This window comes from Odontesthes bonariensis, chromosome 7, assembly GCF_027942865.1.
Source record: "Odontesthes bonariensis isolate fOdoBon6 chromosome 7, fOdoBon6.hap1, whole genome shotgun sequence".
NCBI classification, from domain to species: domain Eukaryota; kingdom Metazoa; phylum Chordata; class Actinopteri; order Atheriniformes; family Atherinopsidae; genus Odontesthes; species Odontesthes bonariensis.
This window is the reverse complement of record NC_134512.1, coordinates 1,104,615-1,126,686: the sequence shown is the minus strand read 5'-3', so window position 1 is coordinate 1,126,686 and position 22,072 is coordinate 1,104,615. Positions and strand designations below refer to the sequence as shown.

At 42.9% G+C, this 22,072-nt stretch overlaps 1 protein-coding gene across 1 annotated transcript in view; it reads right to left on the bottom strand.

The window, feature by feature from the left end:
* Nucleotides 1–22,072, bottom strand: part of carmil2 (capping protein regulator and myosin 1 linker 2) — a 130,591-nt gene that overhangs the window by 22,110 nt on the left and 86,409 nt on the right. The window contains exons 32-33 of the mRNA XM_075469212.1: nucleotides 15,429–15,532; nucleotides 7,211–8,078 (exon numbers count right to left, since the gene is read on the bottom strand). Coding sequence (XP_075325327.1) covers nucleotides 7,211–8,078; nucleotides 15,429–15,532 — 972 coding nt within the window. The remainder of the gene's footprint in view (nucleotides 1–7,210; nucleotides 8,079–15,428; nucleotides 15,533–22,072) is intronic.

Here is a 22,072-nt window from a genome sequence, read left to right as displayed (position 1 = left end):
TTGTCCAGTTACATGACACCTTTTAACTTTATGTAGGCTCTTCATAGTGTGTTCTCATTCACTCAGATAAGATAAGATAAGATTCCTTTATAAAACCCCTTTAACAAAAACATTTTAAAAGGTATAACACATGATAGCTCTCTGAGCTGTCTGTAGTCTGAATGCTGCCATCCTGGACAAAAGTTCTACGTGGCCATGAACCTCCTTCTGCTACAGGTAAAAAAAAGTGTTGATCCACGAGTCCAGGGTTTACTGCTCAAACAAAAGTCCAAGATCTTCTGCTGTATTCTCTCAATCAGATCTTTAGGGGCACAGAGAACTATCAGCTTATGCCATAGCACCGAGGCAACTAAGTTATTAGTAGTCAGGATACATCCTCTTTAGGACAGCTAGGGTAGCAACCATTTCCATTTACACAACCTTGCACATGCTTTATCCATCACTCCATCCCAATTTTGTTTCTGAAACTCCTCAGTACCCAATCATACCACAAGAATTTTCAAGCCACTCCTTCCCCACATTAAATTCCCAGGCAAAGGAGGCATCTTCCCTCCCCTGCCAGAAAAGCTTCACAATTTTTCCAATTTACCTTTGCAGATCATGATTTAATACATATCTTTAAAATATTATTTGAACTATTTAGCCTTTCTTTCAGAGCCTCAATGTCTGTTTGCTCTTTAATAAACACATTTACATCATCAGCATAAGCACTTACAACTAAAGGCATATCATCACTAGTCCCAGGCAAGGAAAAACCATGCAGCCTTTCCCGTAGCCTACATAACAAAGGTTCTATAACTGAACTGTAAAGTTGCCCTGATCAGACAACCTTGCCTTATTCCTTATTCCCCTCTTAACTGGGATTGGTTTACTAAAACCACCCTCCACCTTTAACAAACATTCCACACCACTGTATAGCAATTTAACCCGAGAAATGAAACTGTCTCCAAAACTAGAACTATTCAACACAGAAAACAGATAACTGTGATCCCCTCTGTCAAAGGCCTTTTCCTGGTCCAATGAGATTATACCAAAAAAAACCCATATTATCAACAGTACCTAACTCAAAAACATCTCGAATGAGAAAAAGATTGTCCATTACACTGCGATCTGGAACACAATAAGTTTGGCTCCAGACACGCTTTCAGCCAATGCTTCAGACAGAATCTTATAATCTGTACATAAAAGGGCCACAAGTCTCCAATACTTGAGTAGGACCAAATCCCCCTTTTTTTGGTAAAAGTGACAGAACAGCTCTGCAACAAGATGTAGGTAACTTCTCCAACCTGAGTCAGGCCAGAAAAACTTGATGCAGATCAGGACCAAGTATATCCCAAAAATGCTTAAAAAAATTCTATAGAGAGTCCATTCAATCCCAGAAGCCATCTGACATAGGGCTACAGTCCTTTCCTCCAGACTTAGAGTTCCATCAATGTTTTCCTTTTGCATTTCAGTCGAGGGAGTCCATTCAGGAGCTCAGCAGTACTCTTTGAAAGACCATGTTAATATAACGTCCATGGAAGCATGCCGCATTTTCCTTCTCATAGAGATGTAACCGAACAGCAAAATAACATTCACAGTCCACACATGCTGAAAGGAAGTGATGCTGTCCATTAAAGGAGAACTGCGGTATTTTCAACATTAAGCCTCTTTTATGAGTCGTCTGCAATGTTTTAGAACCCCCCTCACCGCTTTTTTGATGTTTACTGATGTCTCCGGTATTTGCCTAATTTTGATTCATCTCAACCTGCTTCAGAACGGCAAGTAAAGTGCATGTCCTAAAAGGTCCGTAAAAGCACCATAAACGTCCGTTTTCAAAATCATCAACTCACCGGAGTGGTTACTGGTGTGCACTGGTAATCCGTTATCAAATTTCGTTGCGAAAAGTTGCTTCTGTCGTATTTGGCAGCTCGTTCATGCTCGAACTATTTTCTTAGCGGCGGCGGAGTAATATCAACGAACATCCAGTACAAAATGTCAAGCCGAAGCGAGCTAGTGGAAAAGCGCCATTAGTCAGCTAACTAACTAAATAGGCCCATAAACGTATGCAAAAATGTACAAACTTTACAGAACATTTACAGCTTCAAAAGTTTCTGGACATTTCTCTTTTTTTTTCTTTTTCTTTTCTCTGAGGGCAGCGATCCACCTACACCCTACCTCAGGTCAGGGAAGTTCTTCTCTTTACCTTAAACTGAGTTCAGTGACTAACTCAGTCACCAAACATGTCTGGTGGTCGGCGACCCCTCTGGGATCTCTGAAGATGCATGAAGTTCAACAGAAGGCGATGACCCTGTCCCCCGCCAGGAGACTGTGTCCCAGCCCCATCCAGTTGGGGCTGAGCAGGAAGAACAGGAAGCTGGCTGCTGTTAGGCTGGTCTGGAGATGAGGAGTAGAGACCCGGAAGGGCCTCTAGGGCTGCATCCTCTGTGTCTGATGAAGCGTTGACTAGGTTGTGGTTGTCGACGACCGGAGTGAGGGAGCTGGAGTAACACCTCCACTGGTGCCCAGGTGTCAGCATTTTGGAGGACCCAGATAGTGTCCAGTGGGGCCCTGGAATGGTATGGTTTGAGTCTGTCATGGTGGACTACTTTGGTATTTGCTCTCGGGCTCTTTTTGATCCGGTAGACCGAGTCGTCCAGCAGTCCCACAACGAAGTAGGCGCCCTCGTAAGAAGGTAAGAACTTCCCTTGTTTTTCACCCTCTTGGTGCCTTTTATCAGGTACCAAACTGCATCACCAACTTTGTGTTGGAGCTGACAGATGTTTTTGTCGTGCTGTCACTTGGCCCGTTCAACAGATTTTCCCAGCACCTCCTGTGCAAGCTGGTGTGAGAGCTCTAGTAGTTCTCTGAGATGCTGGACATACTGTGGCTGTGTGTTTGAGTTGTCAGTATCCGGGGGCAGACCTGCAACATGGTCGATTGGCTCGATTATTTCTCTTCCAAAGAGCATCATGTTGGGTGTCAGGCCTGTGGAGCTGTGTTTGGTTGCCCGATAGACCATCACTGCATACGGACTCATGACATCCCAATCCCAGTGGCAACGCTCGGCAGTGGTGGCCAGTATTTTCGGTAGGGTGGCATTAAAGCGCTCCACTTGGCCGTCGGACTGAGGATGAAACAGTGTTGTTCGTGTCTTGTCAATCCCCAGCAGTGCGCACATCTCCTGTTACAAGGCTGATTCAAAATTGGTGCCCTGATCACTGTGCATGCACTGTGGGGCTCCATATCTGCACACCCACTCTGAGGCAATCTTCTCTGCGACTGTCACTGCTTGCTCATTGGGGACAGGGTAGGCCTCCACCTATTTGCTGAAGTAGTCTTGTACTACAAGTATGTAGCGGTTACGCCTTTCTGTTTCAATTAGCGGTCCCATCAAATCAACCGCTATCCTCTCCACGGGAGCACCAACCCACACTGTGCCCATAGCAGCCTGAGGGGTTTTCTTCAGGCGAGCCTTTGCTGCGCATCTCGTGCAGGTGCGGCACTAGAGTGTGACATCATCCTTCCTATTGTACCAGAAGTACCTGGTCTTAAGGCGTGCAAGGGTCCTCTTCACCCCAAAGTGCCCACCCATTGAGCCATCATGCATCTGTTGCATCACAGAAGCACGGTACAGGTGGGGCAGCAGGATCTGGGGGTAACACTTGACCTTCTGTGCAGTCGAATTTCCTCAGCAAGACTCCATCCTTCCGATAGAGTCGTTTTCCATTGCGCCCAGTATGCTTTGGTAGCTGGGCTGCAGGGTGCTACGTCAGTCCACGATGGTTGGTCTCCTGCGTCCATCCACTTCCTCACTGGCGACATATCTGGTTCAGTTTGTTTGTTTCATTGTTCAACTGTTCATGGGTCCAGCCGCAGAACAGGTTAGTGTAAAGTGGCTCACTCACCCTGTGGATGCTTGGACTGGTGGGGGCATAGCCACAGCTGTCATCGCTGGAGGTGTCCTCTACCCTCACTGGAGGTTGCTCTGCAGATGTTTCCACAGCAGCCTCTTCCGCTGGAACGTAATCTAGGCTGTACTGCACCACCTTATGCTGACACTGAACACTTAGATTAGGTTCTGGCACCGTACATGGACTCATGGCACGGTCCCCTGGAAAGTGCATTCGCATTTTGGTGTTGTCTCCCGGGGCGATGTATCACCTGGAAATCGTACTCAATTTCTCTAACCAGCGGGCAAGCTGGCCCTCTGGCTCTTTTAGTCTAGTCAAGCAGTGCAGGCAGCTGTGGTCTGTCCGGTGGGTAAACGGCCTTCCTAGTAGATATTTCCTGGAGTGGGAGGTGAGCTCACGTCTGGTGGTTCAGTAATTTTGTTCTGTATCTGACAGCCGCCTGCTCCCATAGGCTAGAACCCTCTCCTCACCCCATTGTGTTTGGGAGAGGACTGCTCTGATTCCCCAATCACTGGCGTCGGTGTCGAGAAACAACTCACCACTGTCGAGGGGGTAGCCTAGCAGAAGCGCAGATGTCAGCCGGTTTTTCAGTGCCTTGAATGTCTCCTGTTATTCAGCTGTCCAGTCGAAGCATGCATACTTTTTGGTGAGTTCATGGAGCGGCTTGGCAAGTGTGGCAAAATCCTGCATGAAACGTCTGTAATAGGATGCCAAGCCGATGAATTGGCGTACCTCTGAGATGTTTCGGGGATCGTCTCCCACTGCAGCCCAGCCAGGACACGATCCATAGGTCGTTGGAAAGTGGCCGGCGCGTTGCAAATCCCGAACGGCATCACGTTCCACTCAAAGAGTCCTCTCCAGGTGCAGAAAGCAGCAGCTTTGTGGGGCCTTGGTGTCATCTCCACCTGCCAGTAGCCTGATGTTAAAGGAGAAGTTCGTTTTTTTTTTTAAACCTGGACCTTATTTCTGGTATAAAATACGTTCATCTGCTCACCTATAACAGTTTGGTGAAAGTTGGTGTCCTTCGAAAGATATTTATATTACTCGAGATCCGTGTATATCCATATAACGGGCGAGACCAGGGCATAAACAATACAGTCTATAAATAAGGCATTATCTGTCTTCATTTCACCAATGCTCGTCGATGACGTCATTCAAGTAGACGCATGTGTAGAAAGCCCCCATAAACCCCTCGATAACCCCCAATAACAACAACACGGTCAGATCTGAACTAACAGTGCAATAGTTACACGTTCATTCATTCATTCGGCTTAAAGTATTGGTGAAGACATGATGCCGCGACACTAACAAAGGCACAGAGTCTGAAATTAAAGCCAGCAAGAGCACAAAGGCAGCAGCCTCCACTATCCTCTGATATTAGCTATGAAATAAATATAGGCATTACAAGGAAAGTCATTTGATTCTTGACACTGTATGAGCAGTGTTGTCGAGAATAAAGGTTTAAGAAAGTTTATACATCACCTGAGCCCAATATAAGATATTTTGAGTTCAGAAAAATGTTAAGGAGCTTTAATCTGGCACATAAAGGGGGTTTAGAGTAATTTCTCTTCAAAGTGTTTTATTAGTAAAGTAACCTGCAGCTCTCTGAGAGAAGGTCCTGTAACCTGCTACAGTTTTTTATGATCACAGTTAGTTAAATTTGAATTAAAGCAAAATAATCACAAAACCAATTCTGTATCTTTTGAGAGATTATGAGAATCAGCCAAAAATAATCAAAATTCTGTGCACCTTCAGCCTGTTGTGCTGAATCTGCGTACAGTATGTACACTTGTAAACAAGCACATATGACCGAAACTGTGCCAATAAATGAGCAAAAATGTGCTCATAAAGTAATCATAATGGGGAACAAACTAAATGCTGTAACTGTATAAAACAAGTACATACAAATCATTCTGTAGACAATCTGTAAACCAAGGCTTTAAACCAAAAAACTAAAAAAAAAATCAAAATGAGCATTAGAAAATAGAGCATCCTACCCTGCTCCACCCCAGCTCTATAGCACTTCAGGACTGTATTTTCGATTAAACTAAATAAAAGGCCTAAGGAACTAAGGAAGAACAATATCATAATTTGTTTGTGTGAGGAGACACTGAAGGCAGAAAACAAAGTTGCAAAAGTGTTAGATAGTGAAATCCTGTCAAAATAGTAATAAAATTTAAAAAACGTGTTCGTGAAACTATGAATTGAAAATAGAATAATTCATAGATACTAATAAAAGTCTCATAAAACCCAACTAAAAGTAGAATACAGTTAAATGCATATAGCAAAAAGTAAAAGTGTGGGCGGCTGTAGCTCAGGAGGAAGAGCAGTCACCCACCAATCGGAAGGTCGGTGGTTCGACTCCGGCTTCCACGGGCTACATGTCGAAGTGTCCTTGGGCAAGACACTGAACCCCACGTTGCCTACCGATAAATCTGTCGGTGTATGAATGGTTGTGTGAATGATTATAAAGCACGTGTGTATAGATGTAGACGTGCTGTATGAGTGTGTGCGAATGGGTGAATGTGGCATGTAGTGTTAGAAGCGCTTTGAGTGGTCAGTTAGACTAGAAAAGCGCTATACAAGTACAGTCCATTTACCATTTAAAAACATACCAAATTCATGGATTGATAAACAAATGAATATTTGACATTCAAAAGCAAAACTCAAGGTGTAGGGCTGAGTTGGGTTTTAAAAATGCTGACACTGATGTGGGCCACAATCAGAGAGGGATGCCTTATTATTAGTTTTAGATCTTACTTTGAGTCTTCTTCCAGAAGACATGGGTGTTCTAGATGGACCATATGGATCTGATAAATAGGCATGATAATTCAATTTAACGTTTTAAAAACTAATCCCAGAACCTTAAAAACAATTCTGAAGCTGACAATGCTGAGCTATGTCTGGGTCAAAACAACATTTACCAAATCTGCTTCAGCTTCTTCAGCTCACCTGTGTTATTGTACCGTACCATATAAACTGAAATCAAATCCTTCATGCAGACTGTTAAATATTCATATGGCAGCAGTTGTGAATTTTAATGATAGTGGCACTTAGTAATTTTATTAAAGCAGAATAAAAAAACAGAAACATGGAGCAAGAATATGACACATTTTAGTGCAGCTGAAACGCATTTTACCCCAATTCCCACTACAGGACACCATGAAGGACATAGTTAGAATATATAGACACCAAACAAAGGCTGGTCTCCAGAACAAGCTTGTCTCTAATCATTTCCAGTGCAAGTTGTATTAATAGTTGGTGTTTCATTCCCCTTTTGGTGAACTCTTGGTGTGCTCAGTGCATTTTAGACTGACCTTACTGGGTGTATTATCCTTGTCCTCAGGCTCTAATCCCGTCAGCAGGATGAGACTCTGGCTCTTGCCCTCTCTCAGTCTCTTGGTCACCCTCAGTCTCCTCTCTCCGTGTGAGGTCACGTCCTGCTCAGGCAGAGGGGAAGTGACTGCAGGACTGGAGCTGTGACCTGGCACCACAGGACCTGCTGCGCCGTCATGGTTGGAGATCACAGCAGTGTCGAGGCCAGGGCTTGTGGTGATGGTGGGATAAGAGGGAGCATTCTCACTGGGAGCTGTCGTCATGGTTAATGTCTTTGCAGGTGGCATTATTCCCCTCACATCGCCTGCAAGACGGTGGCTGGTGGCAGGGGTTCCTTCTGTGGTAGTGGCATCATTACACATGTTAGCATCGTCCACTGACCTTGCCCCCCTCTCCTTCTCTCTCTCCTTGTCCCTCTCCCTCTCTCTCTCCCTTTCTTTGGCCTCTCGGAGAGGTCGAATGAGATCTGCAATGGAGGTCCTTTTGACCTTCACCCCCTCTGCTCCTCCTCCTCCCTCTCCCCCGCCTGCCTTGGCAGCTCGGCTGGCTCGAGCCCTCTTGAAAGCGAAGAAATCACCAAACTTTTTCTTGATATTTTTGGTGGGCAGTGTGGTGGTGGTGGTGGTGACAGAGGTGGAGGTGTGTTGAGTGGAAGATGTGGAAAGGGGTGGAAAAGCAGGGGATGTACAGGACGTGTCAGTAGATGCAACAGAAGGAGAGGTGGCAGTTGTGGTGGGAGAGGGGGTGATAATGTCAGATGAAGTGGAAAAAGGGGTTGAGGCTGAAGGTGTGGGGTTTGACTCAGAAGGAGTGGCTTGGGCAGGGTTTGACTCCTCCCATCGGCCTTTTCTGCAGCAGGGAGACAGCAGAAAGAGCAACAGACAAAAAAGACACTCAGTACTATAACTACTGGTTCAAGACCCAAGTCACATGCTCAGCTCAGGTATACAAAAGGAATATTCATGCAAACAGCACACCGAGCAAAATATATCTCAGTCATTTGGATTTTTTTGTCCACTACAGCCTTGACATGGTGCTACAGACAGTCTGTCCATACCCTCCACACTTTGGTCCAGAGAAAGAAAAGCAGGCTAGCACAAGCCAGATTATTCTCAGGAGTCATTATGCGCTCATGCTTTTCTCAAAACGACACGAGAGAGGTTTGTGAACCTTCAAACTATCTGCTTCTGACACACAAACTATTGTTATGCACATTCCTAGGCCCCCAAATGCCCCGGAGTGCCCCAAGACTGAGAGACAGCACTTCAGAACTTTGGGTTCCAGCCCACCGCGACACTGTTTTGCTTTACTTTACCATGTCACACACCAACAACTAGATGACAACACACGTTGATGAAGATTCTCAGTCATCCAGGTCGTGGTAATCAGACGAGCTTGAATAAGGGCAACTGGCTGAGGTGAAACGTCTTCAAGATCTAAGAAGTCTAGTTGCCCTTTTTCAAGCTCTTATGATTAGATAACGACACACTTTCAAAGAAAAAAACTCAAGGAAGATGCAGCAAAGAGATCAAATACAACCCGGGAGGAAGTGAGGAAGAAAAGTTCAGTAAACGAGGAAGACATGGGACAAAAAAAAGCTCAGGCTAGATTTTACTGCTGGAGAGAGCTCAGAGACAAAGCCAGGATGACAGATAGTTAGCTTCATTGTTGCTATCAGTAAGTAATGCCTGTTCTGTCCCGTTTGCTTTGCTTGGCTCTGTTCAGCTTTAAATTCAGGAAAATTATAGGATCCTGATCATTTCTCCCTCTGCTCTGTGTAGGCTGTATATCAGAGGAGATTGAAGCTGGGGCTGATTCCTGTAATTAAACTAATGGAACATGTTTATATACTGCAGACATTTACTTTAGTGTGCTGTATCATGACTAACAGGAAGTACACATTATTACCACAGCAGCCTGTTCATCCATCTTAGGATTCAGAGATTGAAACATAACCTTATTGTTATCATCTGTTTCATAGATGAAGCTTCAGTTAGCACCTCAGTTCTGACTCAGACCAACATGGAAATAAGTTCCTCTCATGTCCAAACGTTTGGTCACTTTTAGTAAACTTTACAACAAAATGTGAAACTCTCTGAAAAGCCTCCAGCTGATCCAAAATGCTGCAGCCAGAGTTTTGATGAGAACTAACAGCAGAGATCATATTTCTCCAGTTTTAGCTTCTCTTCATTGGCTCCATGTTAAATTCAGAATAGAATTTAAGATTCTTCTCCTCACATATAAAGCTCTTAATGACCGAGCTCCATCATATCTTAAAGATCTCATTGTAAGATATTTTCCTAACAGAGCACTTCGTTCCCAAACTGCAGGTTTACTTGAGGTTCCCAGAGTTTCTAAAAGTAGAATGGGAGGCAGAGCCTTCAGTTATCAGGCCTCAGACCTGTGGGCTTGATTCAAAGTATTGCATGATAAATCCTAACACACAAACTTATCATGAAAAGAATACTAATATAAGAGCAAAGTTAATAACTTACAATATTGCTGAAAATAAAATGTCAAATACAGGCTGCATTTATGTCTGACACTTAGTGCTACATGAGGAAAGCACTGGCTTCAAGCATATGTCACCATGCTGCAGGCTATTTGCTAGGTAAATCCAATTCAGTTCAGTTCAATTCAATTCAATCATACTTTACTAGGTCAGGTGCCAGATTAAGTCAATCTACATTTCTGATTAGATGAAACTTCTGTGTGCTGCAGAGACAAGGTGAGTTTACTAGAAAAAAGTTTAAAAACCAGAGGGGAAGGATGAATGTTGATCTGTCCATCATTTGTTTATTCCATTTTCAAAATCAATCGAAAAATAAAAACAAACAAACAACAAAAAAACCACCTTTTTTTCTTCACCAAAATGAAAAACAGATAATGAAGAATTCTCTGTTTACTGATTTTGTGGTCATATCAAAAATGGAAAAAAACAGATAGCGACCGCTCGGTTTCTGTTTTAGTTTTCTCATCTGAGACAAGTAACATGATATCTCTGCTGCTTTAACACTATGCTGAATTTGCTTGATCAGCATGATGAAAACACACACAATGCAATCCAACAATCTAGGTGAAGTCTAGAATTTCATGGATTCAACCTTCACGAACCTGAGGGGTGCAAGCCACGAAGCAAGATTAATTGGTTGGAGATGTTGAGCCTCTAAAGTCAGAATATTCAGTGTCACAAAGATGTCTCTCTTTTAATCTGCTTCATTTGAATTATTAACAGGCTTTAATGTAAAACCTGTCGAGTCATGTATTTGCTATTACAGAAGCACAAACATAATGCTGTTCGGCGCATTGCCATGGAGACATCGAACATTTGATGATGATGAGAATATGTTTTGATATTTTGTCATATTTGCCGATGTTTGTTCTACAGTAGTGTAGTGAACTCAAGTGTAGAACTTAATACAAACTTAAACCTTTGGAAAACCCCACCAATCCTGTGGGTGATGTTTCTGTGTAGGGACCAGATGGGGATTTCTACACAAAGAAAGAGACTGAAAGTATTTGGGAGTTCCTCTTTCCACAGACCCGTGCCATAAACTTCAAGGGATGCATTAACAACTTAGTGCTAATTAAGTTGAATAAACAAAGGACCCTGTGAGGAGAACATTGGAGAATAACCACTCCCTACCCTATCTAGACAAAGTAAACCAAAAGTAACATCTACAGATGTCTCATGGAACTCTCAAAATGACTTTACTCAGATTCACTTTAAGTCCAATCTTAAAACCGTATCAAATGTGTTTTATATCTTTGTACAAGTTCTTTCAGGGTCTGAGTGAAATCACGAGCTGCATTTTAAGACCTTTTTCACGATTGTACTTGGAAAAATAACCAAGAAATCATTATTTTGGGAAATGACTAGCCTGCCTATGGAGCCACATTGTCCCCTAGTGGTCTGTAGTGTTGAATAGTTAAATCCAAATGAAGTCAGTGAACTGGACATTTATATGAAGTAATGCAACTGTTAACCGATGTTCGATGCTGTTTCTTTTTGTTACACAGGAAAATAACATTGTTTGGTTCGTTATTCATATGTCATAACTTTACAGATATCATTCTGAATTTTGAGATTAATAATCGTTCCCTATGTTATGTTAGGTTGTTATCTGACGGCTTTATATCATAAGTCTATGTTATATCTTTAACCTTCATACCTTAAAAAATTGTGGTGTTTTCAGAATCCTCTAGACAAATGTTTTATGAGACGGAGGAATGGACAAATCGAGTTTCTTTGTTTTATCCAAAATCTCTAACGCAAGAATTAGATCCTACAAAACACGCCCAGGGAGACGTCCCAACAGTTTCAGGCATATCATTGGCTGAAAGTGTGGCGTAACCCTACGCCATGCCCTGTCTGCGCGACTCAAACCCCAGAACCCGCGATCCAAAATTAGAAAGGAGTACGAGTGGATGAAGGAAATTAAAGAATGAAGAAAGAAGATGGAAAGACTAAGACAGACAGAAAGATGACAGGACAGAAAGATGAGAAGAAAGAAGAAGATCCGAGCAAAGAATGAAACAGAATGAAGTAGTAGAAAGATATAGCTTTTTGTGGGTTTTTTTCCGTTCGTCCATCGTCCTCTCGTCTCCATGTCTGTTTACATCGCATGTTCTTAACCTCCGCTGCTGCACACGTTATCACATCGTTAGTTTTTCTTACCAAGAAAGCCAGTGTTAAGCTTGTCAACGTTTTGTTAATATTTTGTGAATTTAAGTTCACCTCATCAGGGTTGGTCAGCAACCAAACCAACTCCGACACTTAGGGGCCGTTTACACGGAAACGAAAACGGGTTAAAAACGCAAAACCTTTTTGCAGATGCACTAAATCGTTTAGATGGTAACGGCGTTTTGGGGGCATGAAAACGCAAAAAAGGGAAACCGCCCTCCAGAGTGGAATTCTTGAAAACGCTCCACTGTCGCGCCACCGTGTAAAGGATGAAAACGCAAAACTGCGTTTCTCGTCACATAGAAATTACGTGACAAGCATATTAAAGCGCCAGGAAACCGTGGGAAACACATCAGTAGGCTATCAACATGTCCGTCCCTGTGGACTTTCAACTCGCCTTAGGCGCGGTAATTGACGTTCAAGAGTCATTTCATCAGATAACAGCAATGATGAGAGAGAGTGGTAAAGAACAGACCAAAAATATGAACTACGTTCTCGAAATTCTTGAAGTTCATAGAGAGAGCAGGCGAGCTGTGAGTGAGACCTGGGAGGACTTCTCAGTGGTGGGATAACTTCATGAATGGAGTGGTAGAAAGACTTGGTCTTGGTAGTGTTGCCACCTAGCCATCTGGCGTGTTTACTGCATCGATAATGAAACGTCACACACTTTTGCGTTTCCGTATGCACGCAGAGTTTCACCCTAAAACGCTCGTCTAAACGCAGATTTAAAAGTGAAAACGAAACGGCACTTTTGCGTTTTGGTTTCAGATCGTTTCCATGTAAAGGTAGCCTTAGACATTTCTGTCATTTCTACCACCCAGCTCGCTGTTGTTTCTCAAAGTGCATGTTATTCCTCTCACCAAAAACTGAGCAATGAGACTCTCTCGATGTTTGGCTCTTTTAAAAATGTATAAAACTGACATACAACATGTTATTCTGGCTTCTCTGAGGACGTCATCTGGAGTTCCGTGAATCATTTCTTTTGGCTGGGATATTAATTTTGCTCAGTGGGTTGGCAGCATGGGTAAAGTCTGACACCCTTGTTTTTCTCTGTCCCTCACCACTGGATTGTGTCAATGTATTTTTTCCCATCAAATTCAACATGCAAGTTGTGACAGAGATCATATGGGCTTACACTTGTCCCAAAGTTTTCATCTAAATTCATACTGTTTCTATAAATGTATGTGTGTATTAGTATTTCTCTGTTAATGTAAATGTAAACTGTACTGCAGTTGTGACAAAGCTATTTTGACACTGCCTTTTCCATGTATGTTGGCTACACAGTGGTGTGGTGGTCAGCTCTGTCACAGCAAGAACGTTCCTTCTTTCTGTTCTTTCTGTATGGAATTTGCATGTTCTCTCTCTGTATCTCTCTGCAGGTACTCCGTCTTCCTCCCAAAGTCCACAGCATCCATGTTAGATTAACTGGTGTTTCTAAATTGACTGTAGGAGAGTGTGCATCATTGTTTGTCTCTTTGCGGCCCTGTGATGGACTGATGACCCGTCCCAGGTGTCTCAGCAGCCATTAGATCATCAGATCATGTTGCCTCCATTGCTCGATCATGCCGCTTCACATTGCTAAACATAAGAAAGATTAGGCCGTACCTAACCCAACACACCACCCAGCTCCTGGTGCAGTCTATGGTCATCTCCCGCCTTGACTACTGCAACACTCTCCTAACTGCTCTCCTAACTGCTCTCCTAACTGCTCTCCTAACTGCTCTCCTAACTGCTCTCCTAACTGTTCTCCTAACTGTTCTCCTAACTGCTCTCCTAACTGCTCTCCTAACTGCTCTCCTAACTGCTCTCCTAACTGCTCTCCTAACTGCTCTCCTAACTGCTCTCCTAACTGCTCTCCTAACTGCCCTCCTAACTGCTCTCCTAACTGCTCTCCTAACTGCTCTCCTAACTGCTCTCCTAACTGCCCTCCTAACTGCTCTCCTAACTGCCCTCCTAACTGCTCTCCCAGCCTGTGCTGTGAAACCGCTGCAGATGGTCCAGAACGCGGCGGTGCGTCTGGTCTTCGATCAGCCTAACAGAGCCCACGTCACCGCTCTGTTCATTGAACTCCACTGGCTACCCTTAGCCGCCCGCATCAAATTCAAGTCACTGATGTTAGCCTACAGAGTCCTTAATGGAACAGCTCCCATCTACTTAAATTCTCTTGCAAAGGTTTATGTCACAACTCGGTCACTCCGGTCGTCACAGGATTGTCGTCTTGCAGTGCCTACACCACGCTGAAGACAATCCAGACTCTTTTCATGTGTCGTTCCACGATGGTCTATACCATCTACTGAGCACTACCAGAACAGGGGCGTCCCTGTCTATCTTCAAGAACCTCTTGAAGACCCAGCTCTTCAGAGAGCATCTCCTATCCGAGCACTTACCCCGTACTTCCCTCTATCTCTACACTGTCACCCCTGACAGAGCCTGACTGGTGGTTTTCCTTCTATGTAGCTTATTGTTAGCTTTGATGTTAGCTGTTATGTTATATCCTCATTTGTAAGTCACTTTGTATAAAAGTTTCTGCTAAACACATAAACACAAACACATCCCTACCATTGGCTGAGGGCATCACAAGATCACATTTGGTAGCTGTAGCGAGCACTACAACCCTGAAACAGCAAGGACTCTGGACAACAATAACACTAAAAAACTGGCAACATCAACTGCATGCGAACAGTGTTCAAAACCATTCACAGCACCCTCTGGCAAGTAACACAGGTTACTGACCCAGAGTCAAACGAAGGCTGGAGAAAGGTGAAGGCCGAAGAGAGAGGACTCAACATACAACCTCCTGCCGTGAGGTCACCTGCCACTTAATGGCATGTGATGATTAAAACAGATTTATGTAAACTGATGATTACTGTGGGATACACTTGTAAACCCCAGTAAAGGCAATACAGGATTACCTTTTGTTGCTTCGTAACAACATATCATTTTAATATTTAGCTATCCTCCTGTGTTCAGTGAACTAAAACTGTAAACTGAGGTGGAGCAAGAACTGAATTCACACAGGGAATGTGTGTTGATATGGTACTCTACAGAAATAAACCCATCTCACTTACAGAAACCAGCTCAACTACTTACTAACTTACTCTTATTTATCATAAAAGGTTGGTTTAATATGTGAAAAATAACATTTCAGACAAAAGAAGCACAGATTCAACCAAAAAAATCATTGTGCAAAAAAATGCTTGAACAAGAAAAGAGTAACCAGTGGGCAGAAGTACAGTTTGGATGCAGAACGGGGCCTCCTGTTATTGAGTTCTAACCTACTGTATTCACACTGAAACTTCAGTTATAGCAGTCGATGTCTGAGTATGAGAGAGGTCACCATTTTGTGTGTTATGATAGTGTGTGTTAATGTGTGTTAATGTTACTATAAAACTGGTAATGAAAGAAATTAAATCAAAGTTGCTTGCCTCCAACTCAACATGTAACACTGACTCAACAGATTACACACAGTCATGTGAATGCATGCATACATGCATGTGTGTTTTGATTCAACTCACAGTCCATAGTCCGGGATGATTCTCTTGGTGAAGAATTCCTCTACTCCTTCATCTACTCTGCCCATTGCCTCACTCCCCTTATTCTCCTCTTTTGACACTGGCTCCTGTAGGAAACACAACCACATAACAAACAGTAAGCACATATTACTTTGTCAGTGTGTCTTTTACACTTTTATGGCCAACTGGAAGACTTAGGTCTGGACACACCTACCCATTAATTTCAAATGTATCAAACTGCTCTTATTTCCATTTTGGTTAGTTGGGACCACTACAGCAATTTGATAAAGTACAACTTACCTTTTCAATTTGTCTGAGCAAAATGCAATGACCATGAATCTAGTGGAAACATGTAGTTTAATCCATGAATGATATTTTCTTGTACTTTTTATTTTTTTTACAGGGCATTAATGAACTGAACAAGACAGCCCTCAATCAAACATTTGGCAAAACGGAAAAGGCTGACCATACAATGCAAATTACAGTAGAAAATAGATAGTCCCAATGGACACATTATCACTTCTCCCAACATGTGATATATTATGTCCAACAAATGTCTGGGTCAATTCTGGTATCATTTGCAGGAAGTCTCGTGCAGATATGAACTTGAATTTCTTTTGCATATTTATGAAAATATAGTGACAGACTTTTGACAACAGATTGCAGTGAGACAAACAATTTATCCTGAAGACAAACAAAATGTAGTCTCCATAAAGACTTTTTTCTTCTACCCTTTACTGAAGTTCGTAAAGTGAAGTGATGAGAGATACCTAATTGTAAACCACACCCACATCATCCACCAATCCATCTATCATTGCTGATCCCACATTGGGTCCCAGAGGCAACTGGTGCCAGAGGAAAATATAGACATCCCTCTCACCAGCAATACTCTCCAGCTCCTCCCGAGAAAACTTTTTCCTGAGGATATATAATCCCCCCAGTGTGTTCTGTGTCTGCCCAAAAATCCTCCAAAGAGAGGCAGCCAGTAGACATCCACATCAGAGCCAGAACCCCTTCAGCTGACTTCTTTTGATGCAGCGGAGCAACAGCTCTACTCCAAGATTCCTCTAGTCAGTTGAGCTCCTCACCAAGAATGCAGCCACAGCTCTCGCTTTGGTTATACTGGAACCACAAAAGTGACTTTGGTACCCTGTAATCCCGCAGCATCCCCCGCAGAATCCCTCAGGGAACACAGTCATAGCTCTTCTTCAAAATGTAGACTGGATAGTCAGCTTCCCAACCACCGTGCTGCAGCCCTTTTGGCCAGTTGTTACCTGTCAGGTTATTCAGATGACACCTGGACAACCAGGCCTAAAAGCCTGGACAACCAGGCCTAAAAGCCCTCCTTCTTCAGCCACACAGCTTTCATCAATGCCGGTGACATGAACATGGTCCATTCAGATTCCACGCCCACAAACTTTCTAGATGAGGAAAAACTCTCCATTAGGTGTGAGTTGAAGATCTCATAGACAGGGGCCTCTGCCAGACATTCCCTGTTCACCCTCACTACCTGCTTGGGCTTTCCAGGTCTGTCCAGCAGTCTTATCCAAAACAGATCCAACTCACCATCAAGTGGCGTCTCTTCACCAAGACATTTGGCAACAGGTCTGATCAGTGGCGGTTCTAGGATTTTTCTGAAACAGGGGCCACAATGGGGCCAAATGTAACCTTCAGGGGCCAACAGTGTCACCACCATCTGATATCCAGTGATGACGCTGCTTAAATAAACATCAATTGGCGACAAGGCAATACACACATTATCCAGCGGGTGATGAGAAAAGATCATAGTCTTACTCAATTAATTTACCAATCATAGCCTCATGGTAAATAGGCTACCAACCTGATTTGGATATTTTGTTTAGTGTATTGCATACTGTAATACATCATACCTACATATTGCATTTTTTTTAAACTTACTCTTCTACAGTATACTGACAGAAAAGAACATCTACTTCTATTCTACTATCCAAAAACAAAAAGGAATAATTCAGTATCCCTTTTGAAACTGAAATAAAAAAATCATGAATCAGTAACGTTTCTAATAATTCTTTTTTTTAAAGCGATACAATGTAACTTCTCAAAAAGCCCACTATCCAGCTCCCCCTACAGGCTTGGAGGTAATGTACGGTTACACTGTCGTAAAGACAACACCCTTTCGCTTTCACGTTTCACGTTTGTTGACGAACCGCCGAGGAGTCAGAATGTGCAAGCTATGTCGACCGAGAAGATAAGAGTAATCAAATGTACCTGGGAGCGTGAGAGGGGTCTATTTGTTTTTGCGGTAGGTGTGCCAGAAAGCAAGTCGAAGTAGTTCCGCTCAGCTCCCGGGCCGGTCCAGCAAAGTTACATAGCGCAGTTTTTCCAACTCAGATCCCGAAGGGCATAGGAGACAGGCCAATCGTAATATTAAAACTCATTCTAGCCGCACAATTTTTTTCAAGCTGTTATTTTAAGGTAGAAATGTTACATAGTATTGCTTTAATTCAGTGTGCATTAAGGGTACATAAAACACACAAAACATAAAACATAACAGCTTTTAACTGTATTTACAACAACATATTCAATCTCATTCTCCCTCCCTCCCACACACACACACACACACACACACCTTACTATATTTGTGAGCACCTTCCATTGACTCCAATGCATTTTACTAGCATTTAAAATTAGTGAATGCTGAACTGTGCCCTGACCAAAACAATCCCTAACCCTAACCTGTCAGTAAACAAATGTTTTTGCACTTTTAGTACTTTCATCAACAACAAAACATATTTATAGCAGCTTTTCCTTCTTAGGTTTGTTTATAGTCGCTAGTCCTAACAAGGTAGCAAAAACTATGTATACAACTGCTCAATTCCCTTTGACTTTCTTTTCATGCTGTCTGCTGCTATCTCTGCCAAAATCTTAATATTACACAAAATCACATATCTTAATGTTAAGCGTTGAACAAGCAGGTCAAAGCTATTGCTATCCTACCAACAAAATAGCAACTTATGACACAAGTGCAGTGGATAACAAGTTTAGAAGCCAACCGTTTTATGTAGTCACAGTTTAGTTTAATATAAACCTAAACTTAACAACAAACAAGAAGATTTGACCCACAAAATAACAAAGTCACCTTCTTAAGCTTCCAGCTCGATTTCAAGTAATTAATACGCCATGCACACTACAACATGAACACTGAAGTAAAGTGCACCATTTGAGATTTAGTACTTTTCTTCTTCTATTCAGTTGTATTGACACAACCAGCGCACTGCCACCCACAGTTTGGGGGTGGAACTGCAGCAGTGATCATTTATTTCTCCACTTGTTTTTTCTCGCCAGGTGATTGACAGGACAGGGGCACTTCAGGGGCCAATCAAATTAGAGGCGGGGCCTCGGCCCCTCTGGCCCCGCCTCTAGATCCGCCAGTGGGTCTGATGATACAACTACAAAGTAGATTATCAATCTTACGCTTAATATGGGCTTTCGCCAAGTGCATTTACTTACAGTATGTTTGAACATGGTGTTTAAATAGACAATCCATGACTAGCATAGAAGTCCAAAAACAAAACACCACTCAGCTTCAGATCAGGGAGGCTGTTCCTCCCAATTACACCTTTCCAGGCCACTTGGTCTTTCTCCACATAGACACTGAAGTTCCCCAGGAGAATAATGGAATCCCCAGGTGGTACCAAATTCCAGGACACCACCAGGAGACTCCAAGAATGCCAGCGAATGTTTGGCAGATAAACTCACCCACAGTCAGAGCCTTTCCTCCTGCAACTCGCAGCTGCAGGGAGGCCACCCTCTCTCTTACTGGGGTGAACTCTAATACTGAGGCACTCAACTTGTGAGTATTCTCACACTCACCTGATGCCTCTCCCCATGGGCAAGTTCCAAGTATAAGATACTCCTCTCCAGGAGTTTCATTCCTGAACCCATGGTGTGTGTGAAGATGAGCCCATTCCTGGGAATGGGCACACCCAGGCCCCTGCTTTTGTCTGCCACCCAGCTCACACTGCACCTGACCTCAAATTTCCTCCTTCCAAATGGTGTGTCCACATGAAAGTGACATTCTGTAGCTTCTTCGGGCTGAGCCTGGCCAAGCCTCAGGAGCCAAGGCTCAGCCAGGTGCTCGCTGGTAAGCTCCCTTCAAGGTCTGGTTCGAGGGGCAAGCCCCAGTTTCCCTATTCTGGGCAAGTGATCTGGTGCCGCTCCATCGAAGTATTTGATTCGCTCTCAGTCTGCCCCGTCCTTTTAGTCCAATTTACCCTGGAACACCCCAACAGTGGCAAATTCCCCCAACAACACAACCCTGAGGATCGTGGGAGTACTCAAACCCCTCCACCATGTTATGGTATTGAGTTGACGAAGGGGCACACCTTCTTCATTACCAAATGTTATGCAGCAATGAAAGTTAAGACAGAAAGTAAAGACTAAAGCTGACACAGGCTGATCAAAGCCTGGTCCGATCAATTTTACCGTGGTGCTAATTTCTTGGCAGACTTCAGGTCACCTTTGTAACAGACAATCATACCTGAACATGGTTATTTAAGTCAGTCTTTCTATCAGTGCAAATAGAAAGTCTATATTTTTTTCACCTTTTACCATAAAAAAGAACCACATTTCAAATCATCCTCATATTTCTTTCTAAACCAATCAGTTGGCTATAGATCAAAATTCTTGAGAACCTCCAGTTTCTGAATCTGGTCTGGGACTAATGTAATTTAAATCACCAGAATTATGCTTAGTTTGAACTTAAGCAAATCCTAGTAAACATGTCTATTTGTCTAAAAGTTACGAGTTTCTACGTATAGGCAGACTGATTAGATATTTGCTCTAATAAGTATATTTGATGTGGCCCATGAGTGTATATTCTTTCAATATATAATTTCAATGTCTACTAGATACTACTGAATTAGTAGTAATTTTGTATTTTTCAGTTCCTGTTATCCATCCATCCATTTTATAAACCCACTTAATCCAAATTATTGTGGCAGGGGGGGGACTTGATAGCCCGGGTGCCAGCCGAACTTAGCCCCGCCCATAAAAGATTTAGTCGGGAAGTTCGGTCTGGCTCTGCTCAGTTGAGTAGCCCCTGACTGCAGACCGCAGATCGGGGCGGAGATCAACGTTGAGGGGGCGGAACGTTGAGGGGGCGGAGCTCAACGTTGAGGGGGCGGAGCTCAATGACTCCTTTGCGGGTGCCATCTGGTGGCGGTGCTCAACGTTGATGCTCAACATAGAACAACACATTGAACCGCAGAAGAAGACTGTGTGGAGGAGAAGAAGTAGATTCGTTATGTGCTATTTTGCAATATTTGTGACAGACAAGGAAGAAAGTAAAAACATTTTCATTTTAAAATATGCTATACTCTCTGTGACGATACACTGTGTTCTTAGTTATTAGCTTAGTTATTATCTTACACCACGGAGACGACTGAGAAACTCAGCGCTAACTTTCAACAGCATGTGGTGACTTCCGGTTTTCAAAAATAAACGAGAACTGTCATTTTTTTATTTAAAAAAAGAAAGAGAGATGTGTGTCTCATAAAACAAGTTATAGTACTATGCCCCTACACTCGTTTTTTTTTAAATAAATAACACCGAAGCTTCGAAGCATGCTTCAAACTCGCTGGAGAAATTGTCTTAAAAAAAAAAGAAACCGTTACTGTGCAAACGACTTTTCTTGAATAAAAACACGTGAAGTAACACAAGCACCCTCTTTATTACACCAAGCACACTCCCAAAGAAAATATGAATGACAAACCAAAAATTTTCACATTGTTTTTAAATTATTGTGTTATTATATACAGAAGAGATGTATCATATTTGCTTTATTTGGTGCAACAATCGCTACTGCCAGTAGATGTAACCCAAGGGAATTGAATGAAGCTTCGGGTAGTGAACCACTTTATGGGACAATGGTTCAAAATGATTCAATTTCCATCACCAGCTGCAGGTTTTCGTCCCAAACAGGCAACAGTACGACAGTCTTGACTCAGATAATCAGCTGATCTCAGTCTGCAGATAGTTGATTGGTCAAACTGTGTGCTTATTTATATATATATATATATATATATATATATATATATATATATATATATATATATATATATATATATATATATTATTATTATAATTGTTATATAGTTATAATTGATTCCTTATTTTAGGCAACTCGGTGCTGCTTGCTGTTTGTGAATGTGCTGCATGGTCTCCGCCACCAGATGGCACCTGCAAAGGAGTCATTGAGCTCCGCCCCCTCAACGCTGATCTCCGCCCCGATCTGTGGTCTGCAGTCAGGGGTACTTGGCTCAGTTGGGAAATCATTATGCCCGACCAAGAATTGGTCGACCCAATCAGATTGCCAGGGCGGGCTTTATACGATGATGGACAGATGATCAACAGGGACATTATCGACTACGTCACTAAAGAGCTGAACATGGCTGCCGCTGGAGAGCTCGGGTGTGTAGATTCTGCCATCGAGTCTGTTCTACAGGATCTCCACATTGCATTCATTTTAAAAGACGAACAGAGGAACGCGATAAAGGCTTTTATCGATAGAAAAGATGATTTTGCCGCCCTTCCTACAACAAGTGTGTGTTGCTTAATCTACGTCACATACTACGTTGCTCTGATTGGTTGTAGGTCTATCCAATTGA